Here is a 12693-nt window from a genome sequence, read left to right as displayed (position 1 = left end):
TAATTTTCCTTAACCGGATGCAGTTGCGTTTCGTTTTCATTCAATAGCTTTTATATTTTCGTGATTTCTTTCAAATTTCTTTTAATTTTCAATGAACTATATTGTTTACTCTTAATTTCCACACTTTTTTAACAATTTACTTATTTATTTCTTTAAAATTTCACAAAATTCTTAAATTTATGGTTATTTCTGCAATTTTTCTGTATTTTCTTTTCTTAACTAAAATATTCCCGCTATTTTGCATGACATTCAAGAGGTTGCCATATGCTTTTATAGTTTAACAGTGTTGCATTGCTATATTATGGCATTTGAACAAGAGTAATCATCTGGTAACGTTTAATATTTTATCATTACTCCTCAAGTGACAGAAAAAATAAATTGAACTGCAGCAAGAAAAAAAAAGCGCGTCACCTATTAGTTTTTCATTTGTGTTTTTTCTAATAAAATAAAAAGGTATTAAAAACTAATAATTAAAGAAAACTACAGTTTATTAATGAAATTTGATTAGTGTAAATAAAAATATATTTAAAAGTAAACAAAAAGCTAAGAAATTCAACATTAACAAACAAGCCTGATTAGTTCGAGAAGTTGTATGAAAAAAAAAAAATGGCTGCTCTTGTGGCTGATACAAAAAATTAACATAATTGCGGCTTTTAAAGAGACTTAAAGTTAAATAAATTTTATTATAAGGATTCTAATTAAACAATTAACAAGTTGTTTTGTGTTTTCTTAAATAATTTCTAGTTTATTTGTTTGTTTTAATAAATAAAAAAATTTTGAGGTTATGTTTGTTTTTGTGGAAATTTAACCCGCAGACACTTTCACCTGGATGCGTGGCTTCTTTTAAGCAATTTGTTTAATTTTATTTTTAATTTTATATTTAAGACAATGGCTGATTCCGATGATGAGTACGATCGCAAGAGACGCGATAAATTCCGTGGCGAACGCAGCTCGGGGGATAGTTATCGTTCTGAAAGACGTGATGATAGGCGTGGTGGCGGCAGCGGCGGTGGTCGTGATGATTGGCCGGAAAGGTTGGTATATTGTTATATTCTTAAACAAGAACAGTTAAACAAATTAACACTTTTTCTTTATTAGAGGTAATCCATTTAGAGGAGGAGCTGCCAGTAGAGCACGTTCCGATTACCGAGATTTTCGTGGTCCCCGTGACCGCTACGGTTCACCCGGCCGAGAAATGCCACCAGCTAAACGTATGCGTCAAGATTGGGGTGATGATTTAAGAGGAAATCCCAGATTTGGACGTAAGTTTACTAAAAAAAAGTCAAACGTAAAGTGTTAACATGTTTTTGTTGCAATTTTTAGCCTATGATCCTTATCTTATGCATGCCTGGAATGAACATTAGCTGCCCATGGTTTACATGGTGCCTATAGTGCGGCTCTTTCCCATAGTGTTCATTCGCGTGAGTCAGCTGCCAATACCGATCTACAAACACAACCCGCCATGATGACTTTAAAACAATTCTTGGATACACAAGATGATGGCATTTCGGATACTGAAGTTTTACGCAAATACAATGAATATAAATTGGAATTTAAGCGTCAACAATTAAATGAATTCTTTGTGGCCCATAAGGATGAGGAATGGTAAGTCTAAGATGCCAAATACTTTAAACAAAAAAAAAAAAAAAAAGGAAAATCTTTAAGCCAATTAATTGGCGGCATCATTTTAACAGGTTTTAGGTGTAAAAAGGATGGAAAATATACAAATTTTCTTAATCAATCTGGAATTTTCTACCTTTTTCTAACACCTACACCTGGTTTTTGCTATAATGATGCTTTTAATTATAACTTTTCTTTACAACTTTTTCCTTTTTATTACAAGTTTTTAAACATTTTACCATTTTTTAATTATATTTATACTTAAAAAAACATATTATTTGTTTTATGCAAATTTTATTGTTTGTGTTTTTTTAAAAACTAAGTTTTTCTCTACAGCTATTTAAGAATGGCGTCCTTAAGGTCTGCCACCTCAGCCACACTTATATATACTTACATAACTAGGATGGTTGTTTAATGAAAGAAAAGCAAAGCGCACATGTCCCCCAAAAGACAAAGATTCTATACTACACTCTACCTACTACTACCAACCAACCAACCAAAACACCTACTACCCAAAAATTGTTGTTGTTGTTTATATAGAATCCATGTGCTGCTCTAACTTTTATCACTATCATACAGAAATCGTTGTATTATAAACGATTAAATGATGATATTTTATCTTCTACTTCTAACTTTTGTTTTATTTGTTTTTGCACTTGGCGAGCAATGCCATAGTGTGTTTAAATTACTTTTTTGAACCGCGTTTTTATTAAAATCGTTTAAATAAATTTCCGTAACGTCTATTAACTTGAACATAATTTCGGTATATGTAAAGGTAAGATTTGGTAAATTCAGTTTAATTAATTTACAAACAAAAAAATCTATAAAAAAAGATAATTTTTAGCTGTTAAAACAAACTTACAAAACTGGAGCTAGCTGTGTGTTTCCAAACGAATGGTATTGAGCAACGTTGGTTTCGTGAACAATTTATTATATAACGATATATATTTTATATAAATGGCTTAAGACTTTATTTCTTTATGAAAACTAATGTTTCTTTTTCTATTTTTTTTTGTTTTTCTTTTTTTCTCGGCGTTTAGGTTCAAGAACAAATATCATCCTGTGGATAGTGTTAAACGTAAGGAGGAACAATTGAATTTCCTAAAGGTAAGTAGAAAACATCAATATAGACTAGACTGTGGACTAGATAAGACCATTAACTGCACTATAGACTAGTCTATACTATAGAGTAAACTATAGACTAGACTATACCACAGATTATACTACAGACTAGATTATAGACTATACTAAAAGCAAACTGTTTTCCCTTCTCTTATAGAGACGCGTTGAGGTTTTCGATGATTTGCTAAAGAGTGGCATGATCGAAAAAGTTTCCGTGGATACCACACAAACTGAACCTCTATTACGTGTTTTAGACACGGTGGTCATTAAACTCGAAGGCGGTACCGATGATGATCTTAAAATACTCGACGAAAAGCCGAAAGAAGCCTCGTATCCAGAACGTGTCTTTGACAAGAAAAACGACAATGATGATGATGTCATTATAACATCGGTGGAAAAGAAACATAATGACGAACCAAAATGTGTTTCGCCACGGCCCATTAATCGCCATAAGAAGGGATCAGATGATGAAGACAATTGGGATGAAGAGGAGAATGATGAGGAAAGTGCTAAAACAAAAGCCAAAGAGAAATCCGAAGAGAAAAAGAAGAAATCTATAAAACGTAAAAGAACTAGTTCGGATTCGTCATCTTCCTCGTCATCGGATTCAGATTCTAGCAGTTCATCGTCGAGTAGTGAAGATGAGGATGATGAAAAGGTTAAGAGTAAATATGATTTAGAATCTTTGAAAAAGAAGATGATGTAGAGATGGAAGACAAGAAAAAGGAAGAAGAAAAGATGGAGGAAGACAAAGAAGAGGAGAAAGAAAAGGAAGATTCCGAAGAGAAAAAGGAAGAAAAGGAGGTAACAAATGATGAAGAAACTAAGGATAAAGAAGAGGTTAAAGAAAATGGCGAAGAAACCGAAAGTAAAGCCTTAACAAATGACGCAGAAGAAAAACCTGAAAAACTAGAAGGTGAAGAAAAATCTGAAGATAAAAGTGCAGATACTTCTTTAGAAGAAGACAAAGAGGAAAAGAAAGAGGAAGCAGAAAAAGAAGAGGCTAAATTGGAAGAAGAAGAAAAAGCCAAGGATGAAGAACAACCTGAAACTATAGATTTGGACAAGGTTAAGGATGGACCACAACCAAGAGCATTACATCGCACCTCTTCCATATTCTTGCGTAATTTGGCACCCTCCATAACCAAGGCAGAAATCGAGGCGGTGTGTCAAAAATTCGATGGTTATTTACGTGTAGCTATAGCCGATCCTTTGGTAGAAAGACGCTGGTATCGCCGAGGCTGGGTGACCTTCAAACGTGATGTTAACATCAAAGAAATCTGTTGGAATTTAAATAATACACGTCTGCGTGATTGTGAAATGGGAGCCATCGTCAATCGTGATCTAAGTCGTAGAGTAAGACCTGTAAATGGCATGACCGCACACAAGACCATAGTACGAGCAGACATTAAGTTGTGTGCTAAAATCGCAATGAATTTGGATGAGAAATTTAAGTTATGGGTAAGTTAAAATAGCATCTAGAACAATTATTGAACAATATTTAATGTTGTGCTACTTACAGCAAGCTGAAAAGGAAGAAAATAAAGAAGAAAATGCCTCTAGCGCCACCGAAGCCAATGCCTCAACAGCCCCAGATGCCAATAACGAGCTTAACAATTCTTCCTCTTCGTATGGTTTCAAAACTAATAATCCTGTTTTGCAAAACATTACCGATTTCCTAATCGAAGAAGCCTCCGCCGAAGAGGAAGAACTTTTGGGAATCTCGGGTGACAACAAGGACTCGGAAGGAGAAGCCATCGAAAGAGATCCTCAGCTGCTAACAGTACTCGACAATCTTATCTTATATTTGCGTATTGTACACTCAGTAGACTTTTACAATCACTGTGAGTATCCCTATGAAGATGAAATGCCCAATCGTTGTGGCATTATACACGCTCGCGGTCCACCACCAGCTAAAGTTTCTCAGAACGATATGCAAGATTATATTAAAAATTTCGAAAGTAAAATGCAAACTTTCCTTGCCAAGAGCACACCCATCGAAGAGGAAGAATTGAAAAATCTTGGCAGCAAAGATACCGAAGCCGAAGTAGAGAAATTCATTCAAGCCAATACCCAAGAATTGGCTAAAGACAAATGGTTGTGTCCCCTGTCCGGCAAGAAATTCAAAGGTCCCGAATTTATACGCAAACATATATTCAATAAACATGCCGAAAAGGTTGAAGAGGTGCGCAAAGAAGTTGAATTCTTTAATAATTATCTTAAGGATCCCAAGAGGCCACAATTACCAGAACATCCTGGTAATAATAAACGTACAACGTCGGAATCCAGTGGAGGTTACAGAGCACCTGTATATCCACCCGCTTACGCACCACCCTATGCAGCTTATGCACCACCTCTTATGATACCAGGACGTGGTGCTCGGGGTTTTGGTGGTCCAGGACGCAGGTAAATATTTGTCATTGAAATTTTTGTAATGTAGTTGTATTTTGTTTGTTGTAATTTTTTTTTGGAGGAGGGTGTAGCAGTTAAGTAAGTTAGATATTTAATGCATGTAAAACAAAAGTTGCTTAAAGTAATGGTGAAAGTTATATAAGATGTTGAACAGGGCGCTTAAGAAGTTTGATTAGATTTGCTTTATAGGCTATACTAAAGACTGATCGCTAGACGAGGCTATAGACGATATATAAACTATAGACGAGACTATAATCAGGTCTAAAGATAATACTATACACTGATCTTTAATCTGGTTTATAGATGATACTATACACTGATCTCTAGTGTGGTCTATAGACGAGACTGTAGGCTGATCTACAGTTTGATCTAGACTGATCTATAGACTGAACTATAGACGAGACTGAAGACTGATCTGTAATACTGTATATAAACGAGACTGATCTATAGTCAGGAGTTTAGACTCATCTATAGTCGGGACAATAGACTGATCTATAATCTGGAGTATAGACTGATCTATAGTCCAGTAGACTGAGCTATAGACTGATCTATAGTCTGGACTATAGACTGATCCATAGTCTGGACTATAGACTGATCTATAGTCTGGACTATAGACTGATCTAGAGTCTGGACTATAGACTGATCTAGAGTCTGGACTATAGACTGATCTAGAGTCTGGACTATAGACTGATCTAGAGTCTGGACTATAGACTGATATATAGTCTGGACTATAGACTGATCTATAGTCTGGACTATAGACTGATCTATAGTCTGGATTACAGTCTGATCTATAGTCTGAACATTAGACTGATCTATGGACTGGACTATAGACTGATATATAATCAGGGCTATATACTGATCAATAGTTTGGACTATAGAGTGATCTATATTCTGGCCTATAGACTGATCTATAGTCTGGACTATAGACTGATCTATAGTCTGGACTATAGACTGATCTATTGTCTGGACTACTGACTGATCTATAGTCTGATCTGTAGTCTGGACTGTAGACGGATCTATAGTCTGGACTATAGACTGATCTGTAGTCTGGACTATAGACTGATCTATAGTCCCTACTCTAGACTGATCCATAGTCAGCACTATAGTCTGATCTATAGTTCGAACTATAGTCTGAACTATGGACTGATCTGATAATTAGGAAATTTCTCCATAGGATATCCTTCTCTTATTTGCTATTTTTGGGTCTACGCTTCTTTAATATTTATTTTAAAATCTAAACTGTTTTTTTTTATCCTAAAACTATATTTTCTAAAAAAAGAACAACTTTTTTATTACTATTATTATTATTTTTGTGTGTAAACTTTTTTACAGAGAATTGCCCATAGAACATCAACGTCGTATAATCGGTTATCATGATTTGGATGCTCCAGCCAATTTTGATATTTTCGACTAAATTGAAAAGAAAATGTTTAATAGAAGTTGGTTGTTAATGATGGTGTTTTTGTGTCTGTGTGTGGCTCCTACTACTATCTATCTATAAAATTTAAAGTAGAAAATGTTTTCCAAACTATAAATCGGCACTTTTTTTTAAACAATTTGACCAACCGGCCGTGTTTGTGTTCTATTTAACTTTTAGATTTTCTGTAAATTTGTTTAAACTTTATTAATTTTCTTCTTTTTTTTTCTCTTGTAATGTGTGGTACCATTTAACTGTTTTATCTTTAATTTAATTAGAGAAAATTTATTTTTTAAAAAACAAATTTCATTTCCAAACAATTATTTTTTTAAATATTTAATAGTAATGGTAATATTTTAATATTAATAACAATAGTGTAGTGTTATGAAGCAAAATAAACTAACTTTAATAATAATATTTCATTAAAATAATAAATAAAACCAAAAAAACCTAAACTACATGGAAATGTAGTGAAAAAGAAAACGAAGATATAACAGGACAAGTGAGAATATAAAGGAGACTAAAGAGAGGTATTAAGAATGACCGATTGGTCAAACTATAGAGTCATCTACAGACTATAGACTGATCTACAATCTGGTCTATAGATAATATTACAGACTGCTCTATAATCTGGTCTATACGGGAGACTATATACTGATCTATAGGCGAGACTATAGACTGATCTATAGTGTGGTCTATAGGCGAGACTATAGACTGATCTATAGTCTAGTCTATAAGCGAGACTATAGACTGATCTTTAGTCTGGTCTATAGGTGAGACTATAGACTGATCTATTGTCTGGTCTACAGGCGAGACTATAGACTGATTTATAGTCTGGTCTATAGGCGAGACTATAGACTGATCTATAGTCTGGTCTATAGGCGAGACTATAGATTGATCTATAGTCTGGTCTATAGGCGAGACTATAGATTGATCTATAGTCTGGTCTATAGGTGAGACTATAGACTGGTCTATAGGCGAAACTTAGACTGATCTATAGTCTTATCTATAGACCATACTATAGGTTAGTCTCGCCTATAGACCAGACTATAGATCAGTCTATAGACTCGCTTATAGACCAGACTATGGATCAGTCTCTAGTCTCGCCTATGGACCAGACTATAGATCAGTCTATAGTCTCGCCTATATACCAGACTATGGATCAGTCTATAGTCTCGCCTATAGACCAGACTATAGATTAGTCTATAGTCTCGCCTAAAGACCAGACTATAGGTCAGTCTATAGTCTCGCCTATAGACCAGGCTATAGATCAGTCTATAGTCTCCCCTATAGACCAGACTATAGATCAGTCTATAGTCTCCCCTATAGACCAGACTATAGATCAGTCTATAGTCTCGCCTATAGACCAGACTATAGATCAGTCTATAGTCTCGCCTATAGACCAGACTATAGATCAGTCTTTAGTCTCGCCTATAGACCAGACTATAGATCAGTCTATAGTCTCGCCTATAGACCAGACTATGGTCTATAGGCGAGACTAACCTATAGTATGGTCTATAGATAAGACTATAGATCAGTCTAAGTTTCGCCTATAGACCAGTCTATAGTCTCACCTATAGACCAGACTATAGATCAGTCTATAGTCTCGCCTATAGACCAGACTATAGATCAGTCTATAGTCTCGCCTATAGACCAGACTATAGATCAGTCTATAGTCTCGCCTATAGACCAGACTATAGATCAGTCTATAGTCTCGCCTATAGACCAGACTATAGATCAGTCTATAGTCTCGCCTATAGACCAGACTATAGATCAGTCTATAGTCTCGCCTATAGACCAGACTATAGATCAGTCTATAGTCTCGCCTATAGACCATACTATAGATCAGTCTCTTATCTATAGTCTGGTCTATAGGCGAGACTATAGACTGATCTAGAGTCTGGTTTATAGATGCGATTATAAATTGATATATAGTCTTGCCTACAGTCTCGCTATACTATAGACTGATCTACAATCTGCTCTATAGACAAAACTATAGACAGATCTGTAGTCTGGTTTATATACAAGACTAAAGACTGATCATAGTCTGGACTGTAGACTGATGTATAGACTGTTCTATAGACCTATATATAGATTGATATATAGTCTGGTTTAGAAAATGATCTATAGTCCGGCTTATATACTGATCTCTCCATTCAATAAAGTAAAAAACTCTTTATTGTATTGCCACTGTCCAGTTTAATAATTTCATTTAATTTTTATCAAATCTTATTTCTTTCTTCTTGTCATTTATATTTTTAGACCTGGTAATGAATATCGTCAAATCATCCAATACCGAGACTTGGATGCTCCACAAGATCCCATTGATATGTTTAATTAATTATTTAAAACAAACAATTTGTGCAACAAACAAAAAATTATTTTATGTATTCTACTATAAAAACAAAAACAACAAAATATTGACTCTGTTTATAATAAATTATAACTATATAAATACACTTTTGTCGCTGCTGATCTAAATAAGGTTTTTATATACTATATATAATTTATAAATATTTTATTTTCTTTAAACACTCTCCATTAAACTTTAATCAATAAAATATCCACATATTCCAAAGCCTTTTTAACACGATCACTTAGCTTACTACCCGCCACATTGTCCAATTCTTTTTCCAGTACCATTACCGCCTTTTGTAAATGATCCTTGGCCTGCAAATAAAGCTTCTTCTCCTCGTCTTTTTGATTGTTTAAACGTTTTGCTTGTTCCAGCAGAACAGTATGCATTTCATATAGAATTATACCCACATATATGGAGAGACGTATTGTGTAGGGATCTAACTTTTGACAAATCTCATATAGATCCTGACACATTGTTAGTTTTTTGTTTAATTGTTCTTCCGATAATTGTTGCATTTTATAGCCCAATTCATTGCCATAGAGTTGAATGAGTGAATGCTTCAAACTGAACATATGATAATGATTTGGATGCAAAAATGTAGACAATTTATCGATAAGACTTTCGACTTGTTTGAGCGTGGGTTTGCGTGCCAACAGGGATTCAACTTCTTCGGTCATTTGGGTTAAAAGGTAACGGACCTGAAAAGAAAGTGATAGAAATTAAAAGGTTTACAGACTAGTCTATATGAACTAGTCAGTCTAGTCACACTAGACTGAACTATGAACTGATTTATAGTCTCGACTATTGACTGCACAGATCTATAGTCTGGACTTTAGACAGATCTATAGTCTGGACTTTAGACAGATTTATAGTATAGACTATAGACAGATCTATAGTCTGAACTATAGAATGACAGATCTATAGTCTGGACTATAGACAGATCTACAGTCTGGACTATAGACAAATCTATAGTTTCGAATACAGACAGATCTATATTGTGGATTATAGACTAGACAGATCTATAGTCTGGACTACAGACTGATCTTTAGTCTGGACTATAGACTGATCTATAGCCTGGACTATAGACTGATCTATAGTCTGGACTATAAACTGATCTATAGTTTGGACTGTAGACGGATCTATAGTCTTGACTATAGACTGATCTATAGTTTGGACTGTAGACTGATCTATAGTGTAGACAATAGACTGATCTATAGTCTGGACTATGGGCTGATCTATAGTCTGGAAAAACTTGTCTTCCACAACATTTTCTATACGAAAACTTGTGCCCCACAATATTTTCTATACGAAAACTTATCTACTACAACATTTTCTATAGAAAAACTTCTCTACCACAACATTTTCTATAGAAAAACTTGTCTACCACAACATTTTCTATAGAAAAACTTGTCTACCACAACATTTTCTATAGAAAAACTTGTCTACCACAACATTTTCTATAGAAAAACTTGTCTACCACAACATTTTTTATAGAAAAACATGTCTACCACAACATTTTCTATAGAAAAACTTGTCTACCACAACATTTTCTATAGAAAACTTGTCTACATTTTCTATAGAAAAACTTTTTACGTTAGACCCATGAATTCACCTCTTCTCCACTGATAACCATTGGACATTTATTACACAACCAATCGGTTTTACTATCCAAAGGATCCTTGGGCAACTGCAATCCATCACAATCAACACCAACATCACCCACACATCGCAAGGCATTGAAATTTGTGCCCATCTCCGTGGGATCATGACAACGTTCACAACTGCAGCGAAAATGTTTTGTAATCATCAAGTGTTCATGACGCATTTGTGTGGCCCACAACATATTCGAGTACATAATCTTTAAATGTTCACCCTTTTTAATGTCACGACCAGCAATAACCGTAATGCGGAAACCATTGCGCTGATCAAATTGAAAATAACAATTGGGAAGGCAAGAATGTTCCATCATGCAGGCCGTATAGAAAACACCGCTCAATTCTAGGCCGGAAGACAAACTAATGCACATATAGTTGGTCTCGATTATGCCACATATGCGATGTAATATGGCGCTATCATATTCCGGCAAATGTTTTTCTTTGGATTTTTGTTCCACCGCTTTTAAAGGTTGCAAAAAGTTACGCTGCAAATAGGAGACAATGCGTTGTTCGGCATCTCTGGGAGTTTGGAAAGAGAATTACTTTAAGGAAACAGTTTTTAGCTGATAATTACTTACTCATGCAATTCTGTGCCCTGTCTATCCTCCTCATGACTCTGCATGTCCATTAGTTCTTGCCATTTCTTGGGATTTTGTCTTTGTAATATCAAACATTTCAAAACTAACAAAGCATCCGAACGATAATAATCCATTAAAGCATTCATATCTGTCGTCGAAGTAGGACCAGAACCCAGCATTAGAATGCAACATTCTAAAGCATGTAAATTGGGATTCAACAAACCCTCACAGTCGGGAGAGCAACAAGGCCAATGGCATCTGCAGTTATAAAATCAAATAATTTTTGATAAATTCAAAATTTTCCAAAGTCTCACATACCTGGGACACTGATAGGCAGCCATACGACAGGGTGTATAACAGCCCACACAGGGCATAACCGGCACCTCTTGTTCTTTTTCCGTTAAATACCATTTGGGACCCACTACCAAAGGAGCTTCAGCGAATATAGCCGTTCCCGCCTTAATATCTTTTGTGGCCAATAGATAACGACCCAAAGTTGCATCATTGTCAATGCGAAAAGAACGGCATTCTTTCTTATGCTGCTTCCAATGCTGGCGCTGATGTTCCGCACTGCAGTATTTGACTATTTTGCAAGCGGAACAAACTTGTTTGGCCGGTATTTGACACACGGCACATGCATCACTAGAATCAGACATTTTCTTTAAATTTCAATAAAATTTCTTGAATTTTTATAAATTATTAACTTTTTAAAGAAAATTTCTACAATTTTTCTTTATTTTTGTGAGGGAGTATATTTTTAGACTTTTTAGAATGGCCGCTATATACACACAAGAACTAATAAAGTAGAACTAATAGGAAAATGTGTTAAAATGATCTTAAGAGATCACTCCCACAGAGAATTTTTGTTGTTTCGAAAAATAACGCAGGCGCAGTTTGAATGAAAACAAAATGATCACAATTAAGAAAATTTTGGAAAAGAACTCTATATAAACAAATGGGATTTCTCTTAAAATTTTAGTTTTTAAATATTTTCTATAAAAATTTTCCTTTTCTACCACATTTTCTATATAAAAACTTATCCAGCGCAACATTTTATATAGAAAAACTTATCCAGTACAATATTTTCTATAGAAAAACTTATCCAGTACAATATTTTCTATAGAAAAACTTGTCTTCCACAACATTTTCTAGTAAAAAACTTGTCTTCCACAATATTTTCTATTAAAAAACTTATCTCCCACAACATTTTCTATAGAAAAATTTGTCTTACACAACATTTTCTATAGAAAAACTTGTCTTACACAACATTTTCTATAGAAAAAATTGTCTTCAACAACATTTTCTATAGAAAAAATTGTCTTCAACATCATTTTCTATAGAAAAAATTGTCTTATACAACATTTTCTATAGAAAAACTTGTCTTACACAACATTTTTTATAGAAAAACTTGTTCAGCACAACATTTTCTATAGAAAAACTTGACTTACACAACATTTTTTATAGAAAAACTTGACTTACACAACATTTTCTATAGAAAAACTTTTCTTACACTACATTTTCTATAGAAAA

The 12693-nt window shown here is 34.3% G+C and overlaps 2 protein-coding genes and 1 pseudogene across 2 annotated transcripts; 2 read left to right on the top strand and 1 right to left on the bottom strand.

The window, feature by feature from the left end:
- The first annotated feature begins 316 nt into the window (after window positions 1-316).
- LOC119610445 lies at window positions 317-3474 on the top strand (annotated as a pseudogene).
- Window positions 3437-7043, top strand: LOC119610443 (serrate RNA effector molecule homolog). Its single transcript, XM_037965653.1, has 3 exons — window positions 3437-4203; window positions 4265-5148; window positions 6487-7043. The coding sequence occupies exons 1-3, from the start codon at window positions 3451-3453 to the stop codon at window positions 6566-6568; spliced, it is 1719 nt and encodes a 572-aa protein (XP_037821581.1). The 5' UTR covers window positions 3437-3450; the 3' UTR covers window positions 6569-7043.
- Window positions 7044-8797: 1754 nt separating this feature from the next.
- On the bottom strand, window positions 8798-11974 carry LOC119610444 (SET domain-containing protein SmydA-8-like). The gene is made up of 4 exons (XM_037965654.1): window positions 11482-11974; window positions 11164-11421; window positions 10543-11104; window positions 8798-9628 (listed from the first exon to the last, which is right to left on the bottom strand). Exons 1-4 carry the CDS (start codon window positions 11817-11819, stop codon window positions 9113-9115), a joined length of 1674 nt encoding a protein of 557 aa, XP_037821582.1. The 5' UTR covers window positions 11820-11974; the 3' UTR covers window positions 8798-9112.
- Between the last annotated feature and the right edge of the window lie 719 nt (window positions 11975-12693).

Source organism: Lucilia sericata, unplaced genomic scaffold, assembly GCF_015586225.1.
Source record: "Lucilia sericata isolate MDLA Ls3-8-SP2 unplaced genomic scaffold, ASM1558622v1 Contig001196F_arrow, whole genome shotgun sequence".
In the NCBI taxonomy this organism is placed as follows: Eukaryota; Metazoa; Arthropoda; class Insecta; order Diptera; family Calliphoridae; genus Lucilia; species Lucilia sericata.
The sequence above is the reverse complement of the archived record's forward strand: the minus strand, read 5'-3'. Positions and strand labels throughout refer to the sequence as shown.

Excerpts from the sequence above, each read along its gene's own strand:
- LOC119610443 (XM_037965653.1), top strand. The coding sequence starts at position 3,451 with ATGGAAGACAAGAAAAAGGAAGAAGAAAAGATGGAGGAAGACAAAGAA. Across the intron at positions 4,204-4,264 it reads ATGAGAAATTTAAGTTATGG|CAAGCTGAAAAGGAAGAAAA; the intron begins GTAAGTTAAAAT and ends TGCTACTTACAG. Across the intron at positions 5,149-6,486 it reads TTTGGTGGTCCAGGACGCAG|AGAATTGCCCATAGAACATC; the intron begins GTAAATATTTGT and ends ACTTTTTTACAG.
- LOC119610444 (XM_037965654.1), bottom strand. The coding sequence starts at position 11,819 with ATGTCTGATTCTAGTGATGCATGTGCCGTGTGTCAAATACCGGCCAAA. Across the intron at positions 11,422-11,481 it reads GCTGCCTATCAGTGTCCCAG|ATGCCATTGGCCTTGTTGCT; the intron begins GTATGTGAGACT and ends TTATAACTGCAG. Across the intron at positions 9,629-10,542 it reads TGGTTATCAGTGGAGAAGAG|GTCCGTTACCTTTTAACCCA; the intron begins GTGAATTCATGG and ends CTTTCTTTTCAG.